This window comes from Protopterus annectens, chromosome 1.part0 (genome assembly GCF_019279795.1).
Source record: "Protopterus annectens isolate FY-2018-M chromosome 1.part0, PAN1.0, whole genome shotgun sequence".
NCBI lineage: Eukaryota > Metazoa > Chordata > Ceratodontiformes > Protopteridae > Protopterus > Protopterus annectens.
This window is the reverse complement of record NC_056725.1, coordinates 156,287,197-156,306,386: the sequence shown is the minus strand read 5'-3', so window position 1 is coordinate 156,306,386 and position 19,190 is coordinate 156,287,197. Positions and strand designations below refer to the sequence as shown.

At 41.2% G+C, this 19,190-nt stretch overlaps 1 protein-coding gene across 2 annotated transcripts in view; it reads right to left on the bottom strand.

Moving 5' to 3' along the window:
- The window catches only part of LOC122787514 (transmembrane protein 87A-like), a 1,268,634-nt gene that overhangs the window by 265,026 nt on the left and 984,418 nt on the right, over positions 1 to 19,190 (bottom strand). Inside the window, exon 14 of one of the 2 annotated variants that reach the window (XM_044054387.1) lies at positions 3,288 to 3,356. The exons of the other annotated variant lie outside the window; for it this stretch is intronic. Within the exon in view, the coding sequence (XP_043910322.1) occupies positions 3,288 to 3,356 (69 nt within the window). The remainder of the gene's footprint in view (positions 1 to 3,287; positions 3,357 to 19,190) is intronic. 2 annotated transcript variants of the gene reach the window in all.

Sequence of the window (19,190 nt, the reverse complement as noted above, 5' to 3'; positions counted from 1 at the left end):
AGGAAAACTATTCTTTTTCAGCTGGGGCACAACATCTGAACTGCATAGGCATAGCAAGGCCTTATTAAGTTTAATGCTATTAGGCGCCAAAAAGCAGTTATTAGAAAATGGAAATCAAAATCTAAACCAGCTATAATTGAAGTACTAAGTATTGTGAAGCAGATGAAAGAATTGGAGGTGGGATTTTTTTGAAAAGGGAAGGAGCAAATTGCACAGAACTAACTAGAATTTGTTGAGAACGATACAGGCAGAATAATGCTCACGACTGAAGTTTAACAGAAGGCAGAAACTGAGCAATTTACGTAATGCTGGAGAGAATAATTGTTAAAAAGAAAACATATGCATAAAGCATGAAAATTAAACTACAGTTTTGTTTTCTATCAATGAAAATGTACCTATATTATTATGTACATTGTGATTTACTGAAGATGTTAAAACACTCGAAAAGCATCTGTTTGGTTACTGTCTTACATCTGTTCTCCTTTCATGAAGGAAAAACAAATGAAAGTTGGTATAACAGGTACTGTCCTCTGTAAAATACACAGTGGATTTAAAGACAGTCATGCAGTGCAAAATCCTTTCAACTTTATTCTCTTCTTTGGGGAAGAAGATAGGAAGCAAAATGGATTGATTCAAAGAATGTCTAAATACCACTTTAGGCAAAAAAGACTGGCTTGTTTTTAAAGACTCTGTCTCCTTGTAGAAGATTTTCTACATGTCCTTAAGTTTAGAAATCCTTCCAGATGAAGTTACTGTAGAAAAAAAGGGTCTTAATAGGACAACCGAAGTTGACAAAACTGACGGGCTAAATGGGAGATAAAGGTGAAGATCATCAAGATGGCAGATTTGTTTGATGAGGAAGTTTAGATCACTGCCTGAACTCTTGAGCTCTTACTTTCTCCATCCTCAAGAAGTCCTGCTTAGCACAATGCACAAGACCCTCCTGAAAACCCACATGCTGGATTCCACTGCAAAGCAGCCATTCTCCTAGTGTTAAGGAATTCTTTTAACAACTTCTTCCACAACTGACTAATCGGATTCAGATTAAAGCTTTGCCTTTTGGGCAATGCTGGGTGTAGTGCTGTCATCCAAAGAAATAAATAAGGCTCAAGTGACAGCAGCACAACTTAAATGTTTCACATACTTTTATGTCCCAGGCAGTATCACAAAACACATATTAGATGCATGATAGAAACTGTATGAGTGGCATGAAAAAAGATGTAAACATGGAACCAGGCATATCATTCTAAGTCTGAATCAAAATAGCAAGGTGTACGCCAAAAGAGGCAAATATAAAGAGTAAAACTGGGAGACAGAGATTCCTAGTTGTCAACTGAAAAGGGTCCTTGAATATCGCTTGTCAGTTATCCATGTGTTATCAGAGCACAACTCCCAGGGTGAGTCACACAAGACAAGAGAAGAGCAAACAGGTTAAGTTACAAGACAGAGTAAAGTAGGAGGCAAAGAGAACATTGTACCAAACCTTATATGCAAGGAAACAGCTATATACAATAATGTAATGGTACAAACAAAATAAAATGAAAAAAAGATGGGGGGCATGGAAATGTGATGAGGAATAACTACTTACTGAATGAAGAGAGAGACAGGATTTGCGAAAAAATGAAACAGCTGTTCTCAGGGTTTGTGAAGTTAGGTGATGTAGCCCAATAGGCAGCATGTGTATTGAGCTTTCTTGGCAAGGTGCAACGTAAACTGTGGGCTGAATTTGGTGTAAGAGGATAACTGTTTAAAGCGAGTAGGAAGTGACTGTCAGAGTTTGGGTGCTAGAACTGAGAACCTATGGTATGTGCATTGTATTTTAATTTTGAGCATTTGTAGGACCAGGCCAGATTATGTGATCTGTGGTGACAGTTGGGAGTTTTAGTGGAGAGTTTAGCAACTAGTGAGAAAATTTTGCCAAATTTAGAATCTTAAACAGTAGTGAGCCAAACAGGTTTGTTCTTTGTTGTTATGGAAACTAGTTGGCTTTGGTAAAGGAATGACACTGATGCTCTCACATATAACAGAAGTGGTGATAAACCTAAATATTATGTTGGCAAAGTTTTCTATGGCCTTTGCATTTCTTTTGTAGGTGGCTACTATTAGTGAACCATTAATTTCTGGCTGAGATGACAGTAGGTAATGCAGGATCTACAAGCACAGTTCAGCTTGGAGCATTTCTAATCTACCTGAAGTCAAATATGAACACTGGTCAACAGCTACAAATTCAATACAGCACAGGAATGTGTCAAAACCAGCGACAAAAGATAACTTCAGAATGCAGGTGGCTTGATAAAGTACTATAGGAGAGTCTTTTACTGTTGGTTCCAATGAATTTACTCAACTAACATCTGGATGAACACAACTGGTAGTAGTTTTGTTAATACAGGAGGAAAAAGGCATTTTTGCAGGGGGCAAGTGCCCCAAACTCGCCAAGACATGGCCTTCACTCTTTCACACCCAATTTCTTATAGATACCAACATCATGGTTGTACAATCAAGAAGAAAAGTGAACATTTAAAAAGGAATGAATGACTGCTAGCGATCTTACAGAAACAACAAAGGTAATGATTTTCTGTGCAACCACCACTTAATGAGTTGCGACTCATTCATTTATGACTGAGGAGTATACCTGTGGTAAATAACGTTACTGTTACCTACAGCATATGCTACAATCTGCATGTCATACTGTATCACTATAACCCTCTATATTGAGGCAGAAAATGGTTTGAAATAATCAGCCCAATTACCTGGTAACAAAAGAACAAGTCACTAAACAAAAGTTAAATACATAGACAGAATCACTGACAGACAAAAAGGACAACAAAGAGCTCCTTCTGAATAACACACAAGTAGTTCAAACATACAAACAAAATTCAAAAAGGTGTGCCACTGCCAAAATTGGCTACTTTGAGCAAAACGATGTCTTGTAATAACTCAAATATAGAGCTCCTGTTTCATTAGAAACCCAAATCTTGCTGAGTATTTGAAAGTCAAATGTGTAATACATGTTAGTCAATGATGAATGGTAAAGAACAGACACAGAAACCACTAACTAATCATTTAAAACCAAATACCTGCTCTGACAAATAAACAAAATTCAGTGCAGCAAAATGAATGAACTGATTTAATTACTGAATATCTATTTCTGAGTTTAGTAGCTGTATAGCAGCAAGAAAAGCAATGAAAAAGACAAAGGAGGCCTTGGTAAATGCACAGAGGTAAATGGTTTTCTAGCAGACAAGGTAACAGCTTTGGAGGTTGTTAGACAAGCACAGAAAGGATATCCACCAGCAGAGAGCAGAGTCGAGCACAGCTAGGGGGATAGCAGCCAGCAATACCAGATCATCTTGTACCTGGAAGCATACGGAGAAGAAAAAGAAAGGATAAAGTTACCAAACTGAGTAACACAGAGATAAGAAAGTAAGGTAATATGCAGTTTGTGAGGTTTCCTTGCAGCATTACTTGTTCATACCACATTCTTACTCAATGGTTAGCATCACTGATATTTTTGTTTAATGTATAACTTACTTTACATTCTCTATTAATAAAGTATTCGGTCTTAAGTGGACTTCATACTTTTCACCAAACTAAAAGAGTTGAATAATCATCAGTCCTGGTGGACAAGGCAGATATTATAGTTAAAACACTCACATTTCAACTTCTTTTTGTGATGAAGACTATGTCTTGGAATACCATGAATAAAACAATGGTGGAAGGAAAGATGATATATGGAAGACAATGCTCTGGAGTTGGTACACAGATGGAGAATTACCTTATATACATGGAACTTCAGGCATACTGAGCTCAAGATTTCGAAACCAGATCCTACCCACCTGACTCTTGTGCCTGGAGGGAAAAAACTCCCCAGCCCTTCATTCTACCCCTAGTCTCACCCAAGAATGTTGGCCAAAGCTTTTTTAAAGTTTAAATTACTTTCCTTTCTAAATTAAATAGGCTACTATACTATACTACCTTTCTGAAATTAAAAATCTGTTCTCAGTCAAGCTGGCAGAAAATAAAATATTAGTCCGACTTGGTTCAAACACAAAATTCTGTTAAGTATAAAACTCTATAAAGGAACAACAAATATTTAGCGTTCAGACATGCTTCCAGGCCAGAACCAATAAAAATAATCATACCCTAATTGTGTTTGGCTATTTGAACTACTACATAAACTGCTTTCTTATCCAAGATAAGAAAGACTGAGAAAAGAATGGGAATACCTTAATCTACGGAGGAAATGAGAAAGCCTTACTCACAAAGGCAAGCTTGACACAAATAGTGGTAAATATAAGCAGTAAGCATGTGGTAAACTGGTTGCGAAACAATAATCACAATGAAGTGTCCAGATGACTAGCTATGAATAGTTTCACCACCAAATAAACAAGGTTGGTTCTTTAAAATTATGATCCTGCTATTATCTTTGCCGATGAACAAGAAAGTCACATGCTCCTCAACTTCTACTAAGTATTTTCTAAACTCCTTTTCCAGAGCACATATACAATATAAGGAGCCAAGATGCTTTAATTTCCAAAGCAATAATATTCCAGGTAAGTGTGGCAGATACATTAGGGCTTTATTTCTTAATGGACTAAAACACTGCAACTTAACAACAATAATCATTACTGTATTTTTGGTAATAAATTAGTATAGAGTCTTGAAAGTAATCATTCAGTTATGTTTAAATATTGAATTTTTAAATTAGTCAAGATCTTTCTACATTCAGAACTTTTACTTTTTCTTCATGCCCTTCAGTGAATGCAAGGACTGTTATAACACGGTTTCTCCAGTTAAGTTATTTATAACAACACTGACCCAGTACTGATGGATTTACTTCTCATCAGCAAGTCAAATGATATCAGAAATAATCAGCCTAGGGATATGGACCTCTTCTGCAGCATTAATAGAACTGCTTGGAGGGACAGGTATATCTTGGAGAGGACACCACTGCTCTGGAACTGATTTCCCATCCACTTAATACAGACCTCATTCATGTTCAGATTCAAGCACCAACAGAAAAAGAAAACTTACCCCAGGACTGCCCCCTAACTAATGGACAGAGGCAGCTCCTAAATGCTTTATCCCATGCATGGTGTGACGAGCCCCTCTTTACCCTGGGGCAGTAACTAATGAGTCTCAATCCTCACTACTGTCTCTGGTAAAGGACCGCCACTAAAAGCAGGGATAGAAAAAAGGTTATGCCTTACCATAATGTTCCATCTGTGTTATTGATCTCCGTTCATTCATTACTGATAGGTTATTGGTTCTGTCATCGGAACCGAGCCGGCCATATATCAAGCTTGTGTCAGCCAAAAACTCTCGAGCCAAGGTCCTACCCAGAATGCTCTGCTCCCTGTTGCCTCAGATCAAGTTTGAAAGTTGATAGACAAAAGTACAGGCTACCTCTGGTCATAACAGACCTACAATAAAGGAGTATATGTGATCAACCAGGAACCTCCGGAAGGGGACGGAGGGTGGGGAGTAATGAATGAACGAAGATCAACAACACAGATGGAACATTATGGAAAGACATAACTTCTTTATCCGATGTTGTTAATCTTCGTTCATTCCTTACTGATGGGACAGAATCCCGAGCTACCTGTATCCCTGGGTGGCCCTCATGGAAGGACATTCCTGAGCACCATGGAGTCAAAAGAAGCTCTACCTCTGGAGGCCAAGTCCAATTTGTAATGAAGAATAAAGGTATGAGATTTGGCCCAAGTCGCAGCTGAGCAAATATTATTGAGGGAAGCCTTAGCATGGAAAGCTGCTGAAGTTGCCATAGACCTTGTAGAATGTTGCTTTCACTCTGTCAGGCAAGGTGATACTGTTCTTGTTGTAGATAAAGGTAATGCAATTTCTCAACCATGATACCAATGTACCTTTCGAGACAGGCTGATCTAGTCTTGGTCCAGAAAAGGCCAGAAAAGTTGGTCTGATTTATGGGTAGATTTAGTTCTGTCCAGGTAGAATCTATTTGGCTATGAACATCCAGAGAGTGCAGGCAATACTCTCCCTTATTAGAATGATTAGGAAAAAATACTGGAAGGTCAAAAGACTGGTTGACGGACTGCTCTGACACCACGTTTGGTAAAAAGGAAGAATTAGTTCTCAGTGATACCCTCTCCTTATGGAAGATAAGATAGGGATGTTTGATGCATAAGGCTTGAAGTTCTGACAAGTGTCTGGCCGATGTGACTGCACTCAGAAAAAAGTTTTCCATGAGAGATATTTTAAATCACATGAAAACGCAGGTTCAAAGGGGAGAGCTGTTAGGGCTTGCAGGACCAAGGCGAAATCTTAAGGTTGTACTGGTAGTCTAAAGGGAGGTTTTAGGTGAAGAACCCCCTTCAAGAAAGTTTTACAGAGTCTATGTGACATGAGCGAAGAATCCTGAAAACCAATGTGGAAATCTGAAATGGCAGCTAAATGTACACGAATAGTAGAGGCAGATGGAAAAGATGTGATAAGTAATCCAAAACCACCGAAACTGGGGCTGACAAGGGGTCTAATTGTTTATTTGCTGCCCATAGAGAAAACCCTTTCCATTTATTGAGATAGATTAGTCTGGTGGACGATTTATGAGATGCAATAAGAATACTGCGCACTGGGGACGAGAGGTTTTCCTGCCTGGCAATCACTGGAAGTGAAGAAGCCAAGCTATCAGTTTCAAGGTTGTTAGAATGGGGTGAGTCAGACCTTGCGGATGGGAGATCAACGTTGGGGATGGACTGAGGATCCACGATCGATCTAGCAGGTGAGGCCAGAGGAAGGGGAACAAGACTTGTCGAGGCCAATATGGAGCAATGAGGATCACTTAGCTTTTCAGCTGCCGTGCTTTCTTCAGAAATTGGGAAATGAGGGGGAGAGGAGAATAAGCATAAAGTAGACCCGAGGGCCAAGTGTGGGCTTGAGCGTCTCTCGGTGACTGTCCCCAAAGGAGGATCAGGGCAAAATAGTTGCTGCACTTGTATGGTTGTGGAGGCGAATAGGTCACAGCAAGGCTGGCCCCAGCAGTTGAAAATGTTTGCTGCTATCACAGGGTTGAGAGACCACTCGTGAGGTTGTAGGATGCACCTGCTCAACCTGTTCGCTATCACGCTGGAGCTTTCGGGAATGTGCAATGCAACTAAAAAGTGGATGGAAGCTATCGCCCATTGCCATATTCTTAAGGCCTCTTGGCATAACGGATAAGATCTGGTGCCCCCTTGCTTGTTGATGTAACAGACCACTGATATGTTGTCTGACTGGATCACAATAGCCCCTGATGGAAGGATAGAATGGCATGCTTGCAACGCTAGTAGCACTGCCATCAGTTCCAGGACACTGATATGCAAAAGGGCCTCTGTCTCCGACCAGGTGCCTTGGACCGAGTTTCCCTGACATAGCCCCCCCACCCCATCAGGGAGGCATCCGTGGTCATTGTGGCTTTCAGCTGATGGGGGCTGAAAGGGAGATGCCACTGTTGGGGATTTCGAGACATTCACCAGAGTAAATCTTGCCTGCATCTCTGAGTTACACTTATCTGAAAGGACAAAGGATGTTGCAGAGAGTACCACTGAGTGAGACGTAACCAGTGAAGGAGCCCCATGTGAAATCTGGCTAGAGGAACAATGATGATCGAGGCTGCCATTGACCCCAAGAGTTAGAGTATGGACCGAGCAGAAGATTTGTGGTGACAGAGTAGCGGATGAACCTGCTGCCTTATTCTTTGAAGTCTGTGGTCTGGGAGAGATGCTGTGCAATCTCTCCTGTCCAACATTACCCCAATGAATTCTAAAGACTGTGCTGGGGTCGTGTTGGACTTCTACCATTTTATAGTGATTCCCAGGCATTGTGCTGTGAGGAAAGTGTAGTGTAGGGCTTCTTCCAGTAGACGCTTGGTGGGGGCAATGAGGAGCCAGTTGTCTAGATATGGAAACGCCTGGAATCCTTGAAGTCACAGGTGTGAGACAACCACTGCCATGCATTTGAGGAACACTCTGGGGTCTGGAGAGAGATCGAAGGGCAGTGCTTGAAATTGGTAGTGACTGGCTCCTATGTGGAAGCAGAGGTATCTTCTTGAGCTTTTGTCCATTTTTATGTGGTAGTACGCATCTTGAAGATCTACAGAGCACATCCAATCATCATCTTCAAGAAGAGGAAGGATAGACTGAACCGTGAACCATCCGGAATTTCTCTCTTTTTACAAATTTATTCAGTGTGCAGAGATCCAGAATTGGTCTCTAGTACCCTGTCTTTTTTTGGCACTAAAAAAAACCTTGAGTAAAAACCGGATCCTATCTGGTCTGGGAGGACAGTTCGGATGACTTTTTTGTAGCAGCTTTTGAATTTCGTGTGCTGCTGCTTCCCTTTGACTGGGTAGAACGTCGGGGAATTCTCTGGATGAGGATAGACGAGGATTGAATGGGATGCAATAGCCTCTGGATATTATCCATTGTACCCAAAAGTATGTGGTTATGTTTCGCCTTGCAGTTGGGTACAAGGAAAAATGACCCCCGACCACTTCCAGAGGTAAGCAGTCGGGCAACACTTCAGGAGCGCTGATAGGGTTGGCCAGAGAAAGAATCTCTGGAACCCCTGTTTCGCGGACCTCCTCTGCCCCGAAAGCAGCGTCTTTGATTGGAGTTTCCCCCTCTGTCTCTAGGGGAGAACTCAGCACGTGCATCACAGAAAGAGCCCTGTGATTTCCTGTGCCACATCTTCCCGCTCCTCTGATTTCTGGAGTAGAATCGTTGAGGAGTGGAGTGTCTGACACCAATGGCAGATAGGGTCTTGCCGTCTTGTTCGCACCTTGCCAGCATATCTTTAACTTTACGGCCAAACAAAGAAGCTGCCTCCATGGGGGTGTTCATAAAGGAAGCATTAAGGGAGTCCCCACAGTCACAAAAGCACATCCAGGTATGTCGTCTGGTGACTATACCTGTGCTTGCCGCTCTAGCCACTCCTTTCGTTGCATGTGAAATAAGATGCATGGAAGAAATGGATATGGATTCTAGGGTGGCTATCTGAGAAGCTACGTTGTCACGGACCTCATCAGAAACAGCTCCTGCCAAGGTTTTAGACAGTTGGTTGATAAGATCCCTCTGGAGCCTCGAAAAGTGTGCCAAACAGTTCAAAGACCTTACGGAGAAGGTCACTGAAGCAAACACGCTTAGCCACGGATAGTCTGTCTATCATTCGGGACTCCTTGTTGGGCGGATGGAGAGTTTAGCATTCTTCTGCCAAGTCTTTCTTGGTTGCAGCCACCACTATCATGGCATCTACTGGAAGACCTCCTGACCAATGGGGATGCTCAGCTGGGGGAGATAAAATCTTGTCAGGCCTCCACGCTATAGATTCCAGGGTGCCAGGAGTCTTCCATGCGTGCTGGACGATAAGCTGGACAAGCTCATCGGCTAGTGGGGTAACCCAGGAGGTAGGGGGCCAGGCACGATAGGCCGGCAGGAATACGGACTCCTCTGAGGAAGGATTAGAGGACTTCCAGTAGAGCGTATAAGGATCTCGAGGATGTCACCAAAGGACATCTCATCAGAGGGTGACCGTGGGGACCCTTCCCCATCATCAAAGTCCATATCTTTGGTAAAGACTCCTCAGTGGAGTCCATGTGCTTCCTCTTGCACAAAACCTTGCGAGGTGGGAAGTTCTGGGGAAGACTGCAAAGAGGAGGTCTCCTGAGGGGGAGAAAGCTGAGGCCCTTGTGCCTGGTGGTTGTGGCTTGTGAGAGTTGCGGCACAGAGGGGGAGAGGACTCAGACATGTGGGGTTTGCCAGCTGAGGCAAGCTCCCTCTCAATGGCCTGGAAGGCCGGCCTGCCCAAATAGGGATGGGAGCCTGGAACCAAGCATGACAACCTCGGAACCGTGGTCAGAGCCCACTCCGATGAGCTGACCCCCAGACCAGGAGTCTCAAAGAGGACTGTGAAGCGTGAGAGAGGGAGGATTCCAGGAAGGTGCCATAGAAAAAAACTGGTGTGGAACCAAGAATGCCCAACCCCATGGCACAGCCACTGGCCTGAGAAGAGCCTGATGCCCAGTGCACAGAGGGCCACAAGGACGGCTCCAGCTTCAAAGTGAGATCCACTATTGGGGTCAGAGGGAGGGTAGCTGCTGTTAGAGGAATGGGCTTTGACACTTGGATGGAAGTCAAAGGAGGAGTGTACGTTGGAGTTTGAGGAGAAATACGTTTACCTGAAGGAGGGAAAGTAGGCTTAGATGGTTGAGAGAGACCTCTGGCCACAAGCAACTGGTCAACAAGCCGCAACACATCATGTTCAGAGAGGCTCCTGGTCGACCTCACAGAGAAACCTGAAGGCGATTCTGGCCTTTCTAGCAAAGGACTATATTGGCTACCAATGAACGGATCCAAAGAAGGAGAGTATATGGTCCTTGCTAATTTGAGTGGTGCAGTGCCCAGAACCGAGGATGTCTGCACCGAGGAAAATGGTGTCAAAGTAGTCTGCGCCGATGAAGGCAGCACCATAGAAGTCGAAGGTGTCTGCACCATAAAGGCAAATGTCTGCACCGATGGGTACGGTGCCGTCAAGGAAGGTGTCTGCACCAGTAACAATGACGGTGCCAAAAAAGACTGCACCGAAGAGCATATCGGTGCCAAAAGTGTCTGCACCGTGGAGGACAGTATAGTCAGACTTGGGTCCGAAGGTGATTGCACCAATGGTGCAGAAGGAGACTGTACCTGCAGGGACGGTGCCGGTAAGGGCTGTGAAGGAACTGTCAGAGCCGTAAGTATCTGTACCGGGAACTCCAGTTCTGGTGTCGATAAGGAGGACATGGCTGGAGCAAGAATCAACTGGGGCGGTGCCGAGCCTGGAGCTGAAAGGATCACAGGTGGCAGCGCCGAAGTAGAAATTTTCACTTTCTTACGAGTCAACTCCCTGCGATCTCCAGAGGGAGATGAAGTGAGTGACCTCGATGATGAAGAGGAAGAACACCTCTTACGGGGTTTAGCAGGAGGGGGTGAGCCCTCTGACCCAGAGACAGCCTTAGAGAAAGCAGGAGGAAGTGAGCCCTCCGACCCAGAGATAGCCTCAGAGAAAGGAGATTTGAGGAGACCTTTGAGGATTAACTTGTTCTTTCTCCTGTTAATAGTCCTAGTTGAAAAATTTCTACAAATCCCACATGGGGGATCCACAGTAAGGTGGGACACATTCAAACAATAGACACATAAGTCATGGCCATCAGAAAGCGGTAACTTACGGCCGCAATCCTTACACTGTTTAAAACCAACACTACTTTTCTTGTCCAACATAATGATGTGGAGAACAACAGTACCAAGAACAAGAAAGGCTACCCTGAAGGGTAAGATGAGAGAGAAAGAAGGAATGATTACCAAACAATGGTAGTGAAGAATTACCTCAAAGGTAAGAAAAAGGTAATAAAGGGAAAGAGACTAAAGGGAGAGAGTCTTTAAGACACAATAGGAGAATAACAAAAGTAACTGACTGAAAAACTTTTAAAACAGTAACAATATATAAACTTTCAAAATGTATTCACTTAGCTGAGAGAGAGTGGCTTGACACGGCTGTACAGCAACGCGGCAAATGGGATCTGAGGTAACAGGGAAGAGAGCATTCTGGGTAAGACCTTGGCTCGAGAGTTTTTGGCTGACGCGTGCTTGATATATGGCCAGCTCGATAACCCATCAGTAAGGAATGAATGAAGATTAACAACATCAGATTACGCAAGTTCCCCTATGAGTACACCGGGAACAGGTCCCAAACCTGGACTGGACTATATGCTTCACTCCAGGTCCTCAAATGTGTCTCCACACTAACCAGTTCTAGATATCTGACACACTCACTCTTAAATGCCTGATATTCACACATACACACACTCTTTTGAAAGACTGACACAGATTTACCTGCTGTGTTCCTTTGCCCAAATTACAAGGTGATGGCTGCCACCAGTCCGATACCACAATACCCTTCAAAAGGGGTGTTCAATTATACTGAGTAAAACAGACATTGATACAAATGGTAGCATGTATCCCAAGCAGTAAGGCTTTTCAGAGTGGCCCTGGTGCTATCACAATAAGAATAAACACTCTCAAGTTATTAAAATTATTAACTAAAATAGCCAGACACAATGAGAGGTAGTAAAACACATAAATATAAAAGGATTTAAAACATGTAGATACTGAATACCTAATTCCAATAAACATCAGAGTTTCAATCACAGGAAATATGAGAATAATACTATAGGACAGATCTCACACTGATTCTAGAAAATCTCCATCTAGCTGTAGTTCTATGACTAGCTTAAGATTAACTGTCCCTATATAATCTAAATACTTTAACAAGGCAAGATTATACTCTTACGTCTACAAGGTAAGATGAGAAATTATGCCCATACTCCAGGTAGGGTTGCCACCTCTCGTTGTGGCTAAAACCAGACTTAGGCCACACATACCTCTCAACCGTAATGAATTCCCAAGTTGTTCCCTTCATTCCTGTTTTTTTTTTTTTTTTTTTCCAAATTCCCCCCATCCATAATTGTTGCTGATGTCATCGCTCGTGGGGCATGCACAATTACATCAGCTTCATGAGACAGACTGACAGCCAGTCAGAATTTACCTCAGCTTAGTCTATGTACTACATTCGTACATTGACTGACTGAACTTACTGGGTAGGAATCAGGGATTTCTGACCACTATCATGCACAGTGCCAGTCCATTCCTAGTCTGCCACTTCCAGGAATCTGAAGTCCAGACCCAGAGTAGCCAGGAATCGGGAAGGACAGAGGATGACAAAATTTATTTTCACGGCAGCGGCTCAATTTCCTCCTTCAACAGGTAAAAGAAAAAAAATAAATACATAAACGCTATCAGTCCACTACTAGATTTATCATTTATTATAGCATAGCTAACATCTTTTAATTGTCCCTCATGTTCTCTTTTTCTTAGACAACCAGTCATGTCAGTCCTTCACAAGTGATGCTGTGTTGCTACACCTTACCGCATATGCCCATAATATGGCTATTTTATCCACTAGTCTTTCTATGAAGTACTTTCTAATGTGACCCCTTCTCCCTCCTTTTTCTTTCTACTTAAATTGTATGTCATCTAGCTATCACTTAAATGCATTTGACACAGCCATCATATCTCACCTCTCATGGTTCTCCTTAAGTGAGAACAGACCTAGCTCCTGCCTTAATATTTCCTTAGACCCCCTCCCCGCCTTTCACTTACTTTTTTAGCCCGGACCCTGGTAACTTTTCTTTGTTCCTTCTGAACTAACGATCTCTTTCTAAGTTGGTAACAGAACTGTACTCAAGCCTTTCTATGAATAAGGTTATATAGAAGGATGATATAACCCCTCTTTTCCTGATGTCCATCTCCTCCAAAATGTATAACCCAGCACGTTAGTGATAACAGATACAGTTCTCATTGTATATCTAGTTTTTTTTCCCCTCGATATTACTAAGGTCTTTTCTAACATATATTCAGAGTCACTAGCATTTTGCAAATATAAAGTCTGCAATATTCACTTAAAAAAGCAACCTGCAAAAGCCATAGTCTGTGGTGTACTTTTAACACACCATTATTATCTTTAAAAGTGTAATTTATTCTACCAGTTTTCTGGCCCTGTGGAGCCACTACTCACATTTGGTATCATCATAGCCATGGTTACTGCTAAGCTGAGTTGTATTTTACTTCCCCATGTAATTTATTTAATTTTTGCTGGTTATTTATTTATTTATTTTCTAACAGACAGTAGTACCTCCAGCAGTATTAGTGCAACTGCAAAATAAAACATTTTACTGTTAATAGATGTGAAAAACATGACAAACATTCTTGCCACTCGAACATGTTTGTTTTTCTTATCTTAGTATACACTGCAGCAGGAAAAAAAAAGTGATGCCACTGGTTGGTATTGTGAATGCAGCAGCTAGATTAATGTGGTTTGTTCACTCGAGTAAATTTCTCTAAATTTAGTGTTAGCTAACGAAACATAATTGCGTCTGTGCTTTGTTATTTTTAAAGTAGCATGAGTAGCTAGCTTTTAGTTGGCATGTACACACCACAGGGGTGGGAGATAACATTTCTGGCTGTAACCCCACAACAGATTTACCCAGTGGATGCAGTACTGGGAAGTTGTAGGCACAATTCAAAATTTGCTGAGCATTTTTCCTGTTGAGTTAAAAGATGTATCAACAGTAGGAAGCTTTTTATCTATCCTAGAAAAGATTACAAGTCTGCATTCATCATCACATGAAACTGTACTATATGCCTACATGTACAGAAGGTACATTTGCTAACTGTCTGCATAGTATCAGCTGCTAATAGATTACTTTTATCCACAGCTGACTTACTATTCTAATATACATACATTATTACGAGGATTCTTCCCTAAATACGCACAATGCCATCCCAGATTCTTGTTATCCTTCTCCATTATTCTCCCTCCTATGATGTGCCAACTAGAGGATGCACTGTGACAGGTTAACAATTTTTGGCTAATGGGTTGCAAACGGTTTCTTGTTTTTGCTCTATTTAATTGTAGCATGTTTTAATCTGAAACACTATTGTTCTGTTTATTTTGTGTTTAATAATATTGTTTGTTCTTCAGTTTGCATTTAAAAGCCAGTATCCCACAATTCTGTTGAAGTGGGTGGGGGTTATAGCTGTATGTATGCAGACTTTATGTTAATCCGCATGCAGATTTGTACCTATTTTTCATGAGCCTTTGTCCAGATATTTTATGATTCCAGGTTGAGGTATGAAGCCATACCCCTCATACCTCCAGCAACTCCACCTATTCGCCGCCCACATTGCACCCGTTTCATGACATCATTGCCAAGTCACATGTCGAGAACGCCCTCTTTTTTCCCCGATTGTGATGCCTTTTTTCTGTAGATTAATTTTGTAATAAAAAGCTTAGTAAATCCGCCAAGTTAACAAAGTCCGATAGTCTATTTCATTTTTTAAACAGAATACCAGCATTTCTACAGTGTTTCCCTGGACTACTGGACAATCAGTTTGATTTCCTGACAGTCTGGAAACAAAATGAACCCTATTTAACTATCAGTGCAAAGAGACTTATAATAATGTGCCTGGAATCCAGCAAATGTTCAATCTGCAAGCAAGTAAACAACACTAAGGAACAGGGGAACATTAGCAAATTTGTGCAGTGGGCATATATCTTTAAATATGATCCAGAGCATCTAAAAAATTATTTGCACAGCAATTTTTATACCCAGCAAAATGGGGATGTACAGCTTCCACATAAATGCAGCTACTAAAACATGTAGGATATTATCACTGCTGTTATACATAGTATGATGGAGTTAATTTGCTCTCCCTGTGCACTAGTGTCTGCTCCAAAAAATCATGTCCAGTTGGAAGAAGTCTTAAGACTGTTATGATCCTGCATATATTTCCTGTGAACCCAAAACAGAGGTAAACACTTGTGTACTATGAAGGCTGTATAACTGGAACTATCACCTTAACAGGAACTAGTGTTAAACTAAAAGAGAAAGGAAGAAAGAAGAAAAAAAAGTTTGTGAAATGATTCAAGCAACAAATGAAATGTGGAATTTGTCAAGGAATAAACATAACTTGTGCCTGAGATGACAATAGCATTCAGGTTTATTTGTCATTTAAGCAGATGACTGCCAGCAGTAAGCTGTGAAGTCCCATGGCATGTTAGACTTCTGGAGCTCACCAGACGTCTGCTAGTATGTATTTACCAGATTAATCAGGTGTGGCTAAGACTTAACAGGATATATTGCATCAGAGAAGGAAATGATCATTAAAAAAAAAGAAAAAAATCGAACAATAAAACCTTCCAATGAATCACAAACTCTCATACCTACCCTCCCACACACAGATCTGGGGTATAATAGTGGTCCAGTGGACAAGCCTTCTAGCATGATTAAGCTCTACAGACAGTAGGTTTAGGTCCTGGATTTAACTAGCAAGGGGTGGGGTAAAATGGCTGATGCCAGCTTACTCATCCCAAAGTTGGGATTTGGAAGTTTCACTGAAGATGCAGCATCTCACTGCAGACCAGCTCCTTATCATGGCACTCAAGCATGCACAAGCCTGCCAACAGATGCTGAGTAACCTAAATAGGGACTATGGCTGTGTGGTCTTAGCATAGCAGGCACTTTATCAGCAGGGAGGGTGTTCGAAGTGCTCAAAACATCTTAAAAACCATGATAGATTATGTCTTTGATCCTTAGCTCATACCTTCCTCTCACGGTCTCCTTGGACATCATAGATCAGAAGGAAGGAATGAATCTACTGGGAATGAAGATTTAACAGTTGCTGGGGTGAGCGAGATAAAAAAAATTCATAAAATAAATCTACCAGCATGAATAAATTAACAATACTAGAAAAGTATGGTGTGGTGTGGAAAGTGTGGTGCACTGCAGTAAAGTACAATCAGGGCGACACACAGTCAGTCCAACATCTTCCTGAAAAAACTTTCCTGAGAAAACATCCAAAAGCTAACACTACACTCACATTTGGTCGAAAATCAAATACAGCCCCTGCCCCACTGCAGTGCGACCCTGGAGTGAGAATATAAAGTTAGGGAGGGTCTGGGGGGGCATAGCCCTCCACATAACTGCAGTGTATTCACTCTTGCATACTTGTGCATCCATTAAAAATACAGTGAAACATATAACGTCAGTAAAAACTAGTTGCAAAATGTGGGGGGCTGTGCCCCCCACACCCTCCCTAACTTTACATTCTCACTCCAGGGCCGCACCGCAGAGGGGCAGGGGCTATATTCCATTTTCAACCAAATGTGCTTTCAATCAAATGAGCTTTCAGTGAAGTGGGCTGCCTGAAATCATTTTCGACCAAATGTAATTCGACTAAAAGCAGTAAACCCATATATATATATATACATATATATACATATATATATATATATACATATATATACATATATATATATACATATATATATATATATATATATATATATACATATATATATATATATACATATATATATATATATATATATATATATACATATATATATATATATACATATATATACATATATATACATATATATATATATATATATATATACATATATATACATATATATATATATATATATATATATATATATATATATATACATATATATATATATATATATATATACATATATATATATATATACATATATATGTATATATATACATATATATATATATATATATATATATATATATATATACATATATATATATATATATATATACATATATATATATATATATATACATATATATATATATATATATATATATATACACACACATACATACAGTGAGGATGTTGCTCAGCCAACCAATAAAGCTCTCATTAAAAGGAGTCAAAACCATCAGTCATGTCAATGGATACCTGCGATTTGGGTGTTGTGGCTAGGCTACTTATGGTCCTCTGGATCAAATGCCTAGTTTTGACCTATGAACATTACCCTATAAGTGAATTCTGTTTGCTTGAACATGTTCTAGCTTGATTCATTTATGTTCAGAATAAACCCAAAGTCATCTGTAAAAGTGGAAGCAGTTGCAAGGTTACAAAATCAAGAAAAAATATTCACTGAAGTACTTGGCTCCATTAACTTTTAGTTATGTACTCACCATAACTTCAGATGTTTGGGATCCATCTCGCCTACATTCTGACTGATGGGCTCGGAGCCGATCCCTCGGCTCCGACTCGGCACGCTTATGCTATAGAGCGAGGCCTCTAATTGGCTGAGCTATCTTTATCCCAGGATGCACCACCACTAATCCCCCAGATCTTGTTTGTCCGCATTCATGCACACATGCACAACTTGTTTATATAACATTGTTAGATGTTTCAAGATGAAACAACAGGATTCGGACCTTCTGATATCCTCTGATCTCCAAGGAAGGGGAAGGAGGGTGGGTTATTAGAATGTAGGTGAGATGGATCCCAAACATCTGAAGTTATGGTGAGTACATAACTAAAAGATGTTATGTGATCCTATCTCGCCTACATTCTGACTGATGGGACAGCGTCCCTAGCACCTAAATCCCGGGTGGCTCATTGGAAAACACTCCTGAGCACTGTGGAACCAAATGAAGCTCGTCCTCTAGATGCCACATCTAATTTGTAGTGGGAAATGAAGGTGTGCAGGGAAGACCATGTAGCCGCAGCACAAATGTCACCAATAGCAAGCTTAGAATGAAATGCTACCGAAGTAGCCATTGCCCTTGTAGAATGAGCCTTGACAGAGGTGGTAAGCTCTTTGTTAGAATAAATATAAGCTTGAGTAATACAGTCCTTGATCCATTTGGCAATAGTGACCTTTGTGACAGCGTTGCCCAATTTGTTTTCTGCAAAGGATACAAACAACTGATCTGTTTTCCTTGTTTGTTTGGTCCTATCTAAATAAAAACATAACTGTCTGTGGACGTCTAGTGTGTGGAAGATAAACTCCGCCTTGTTAGAGTATTTTGGGAAAAAAACTGGAAGCTCTAACGATTGTTGTAAGCATAAAGTAGAACAAACTTTAGGAACAAAAGAAGGATTTGGTCTGAGGGATACTCTGTCTGTATGAAAAACCAAGTACGGGGGTTTCACTGACAAAGCTTGAAGCTCTGAAACCCTTCTGGCTGAAGTAATCGCCACTAGAAAGGCTGTCTTCCATGATAGAAACTTTAGATCACATGTAGCTGCCGGTTCAAAGGGGAAAGAAGTCAAGGCACGCAACACAATATCGAGATCCCATGGAGGTGCAGGATGAGAAATCGGAGGTCTTAATAGAGCAGCACCTTTCAAGAAGGTCTTACACAATCTGTTGCTCATTAAAGGTGGGTCTATGGATTCATGAAAATTAGAAATTGCTGCCAATTGTACTTTGATGGTAGAAACTGAAGAGCCTTGATTGAAAAGAGAGGTCAGAAATTTTAGTACTTCTGCCACAGAAGTAGAAATGGGGTCCAGGCCCCGGAGTTGAGCCCAAATAGCAAACCTTTTCCATTTGCTAGAATACAGTTTCTTTGTAGCAGACTTGTGGGCTGAAGATAATATGTGCACAACATCTGGATCCAGTGTATGACTCCTGACTATCGTCGGAAGAGGAGGAGCCAGGCCGTCAATCTTAAGGTGTGTAGGGACTGGTGGAATAGTCCCGACTGATGAATCAGTAGGTCTGGGACCTGGTCCAGGAAC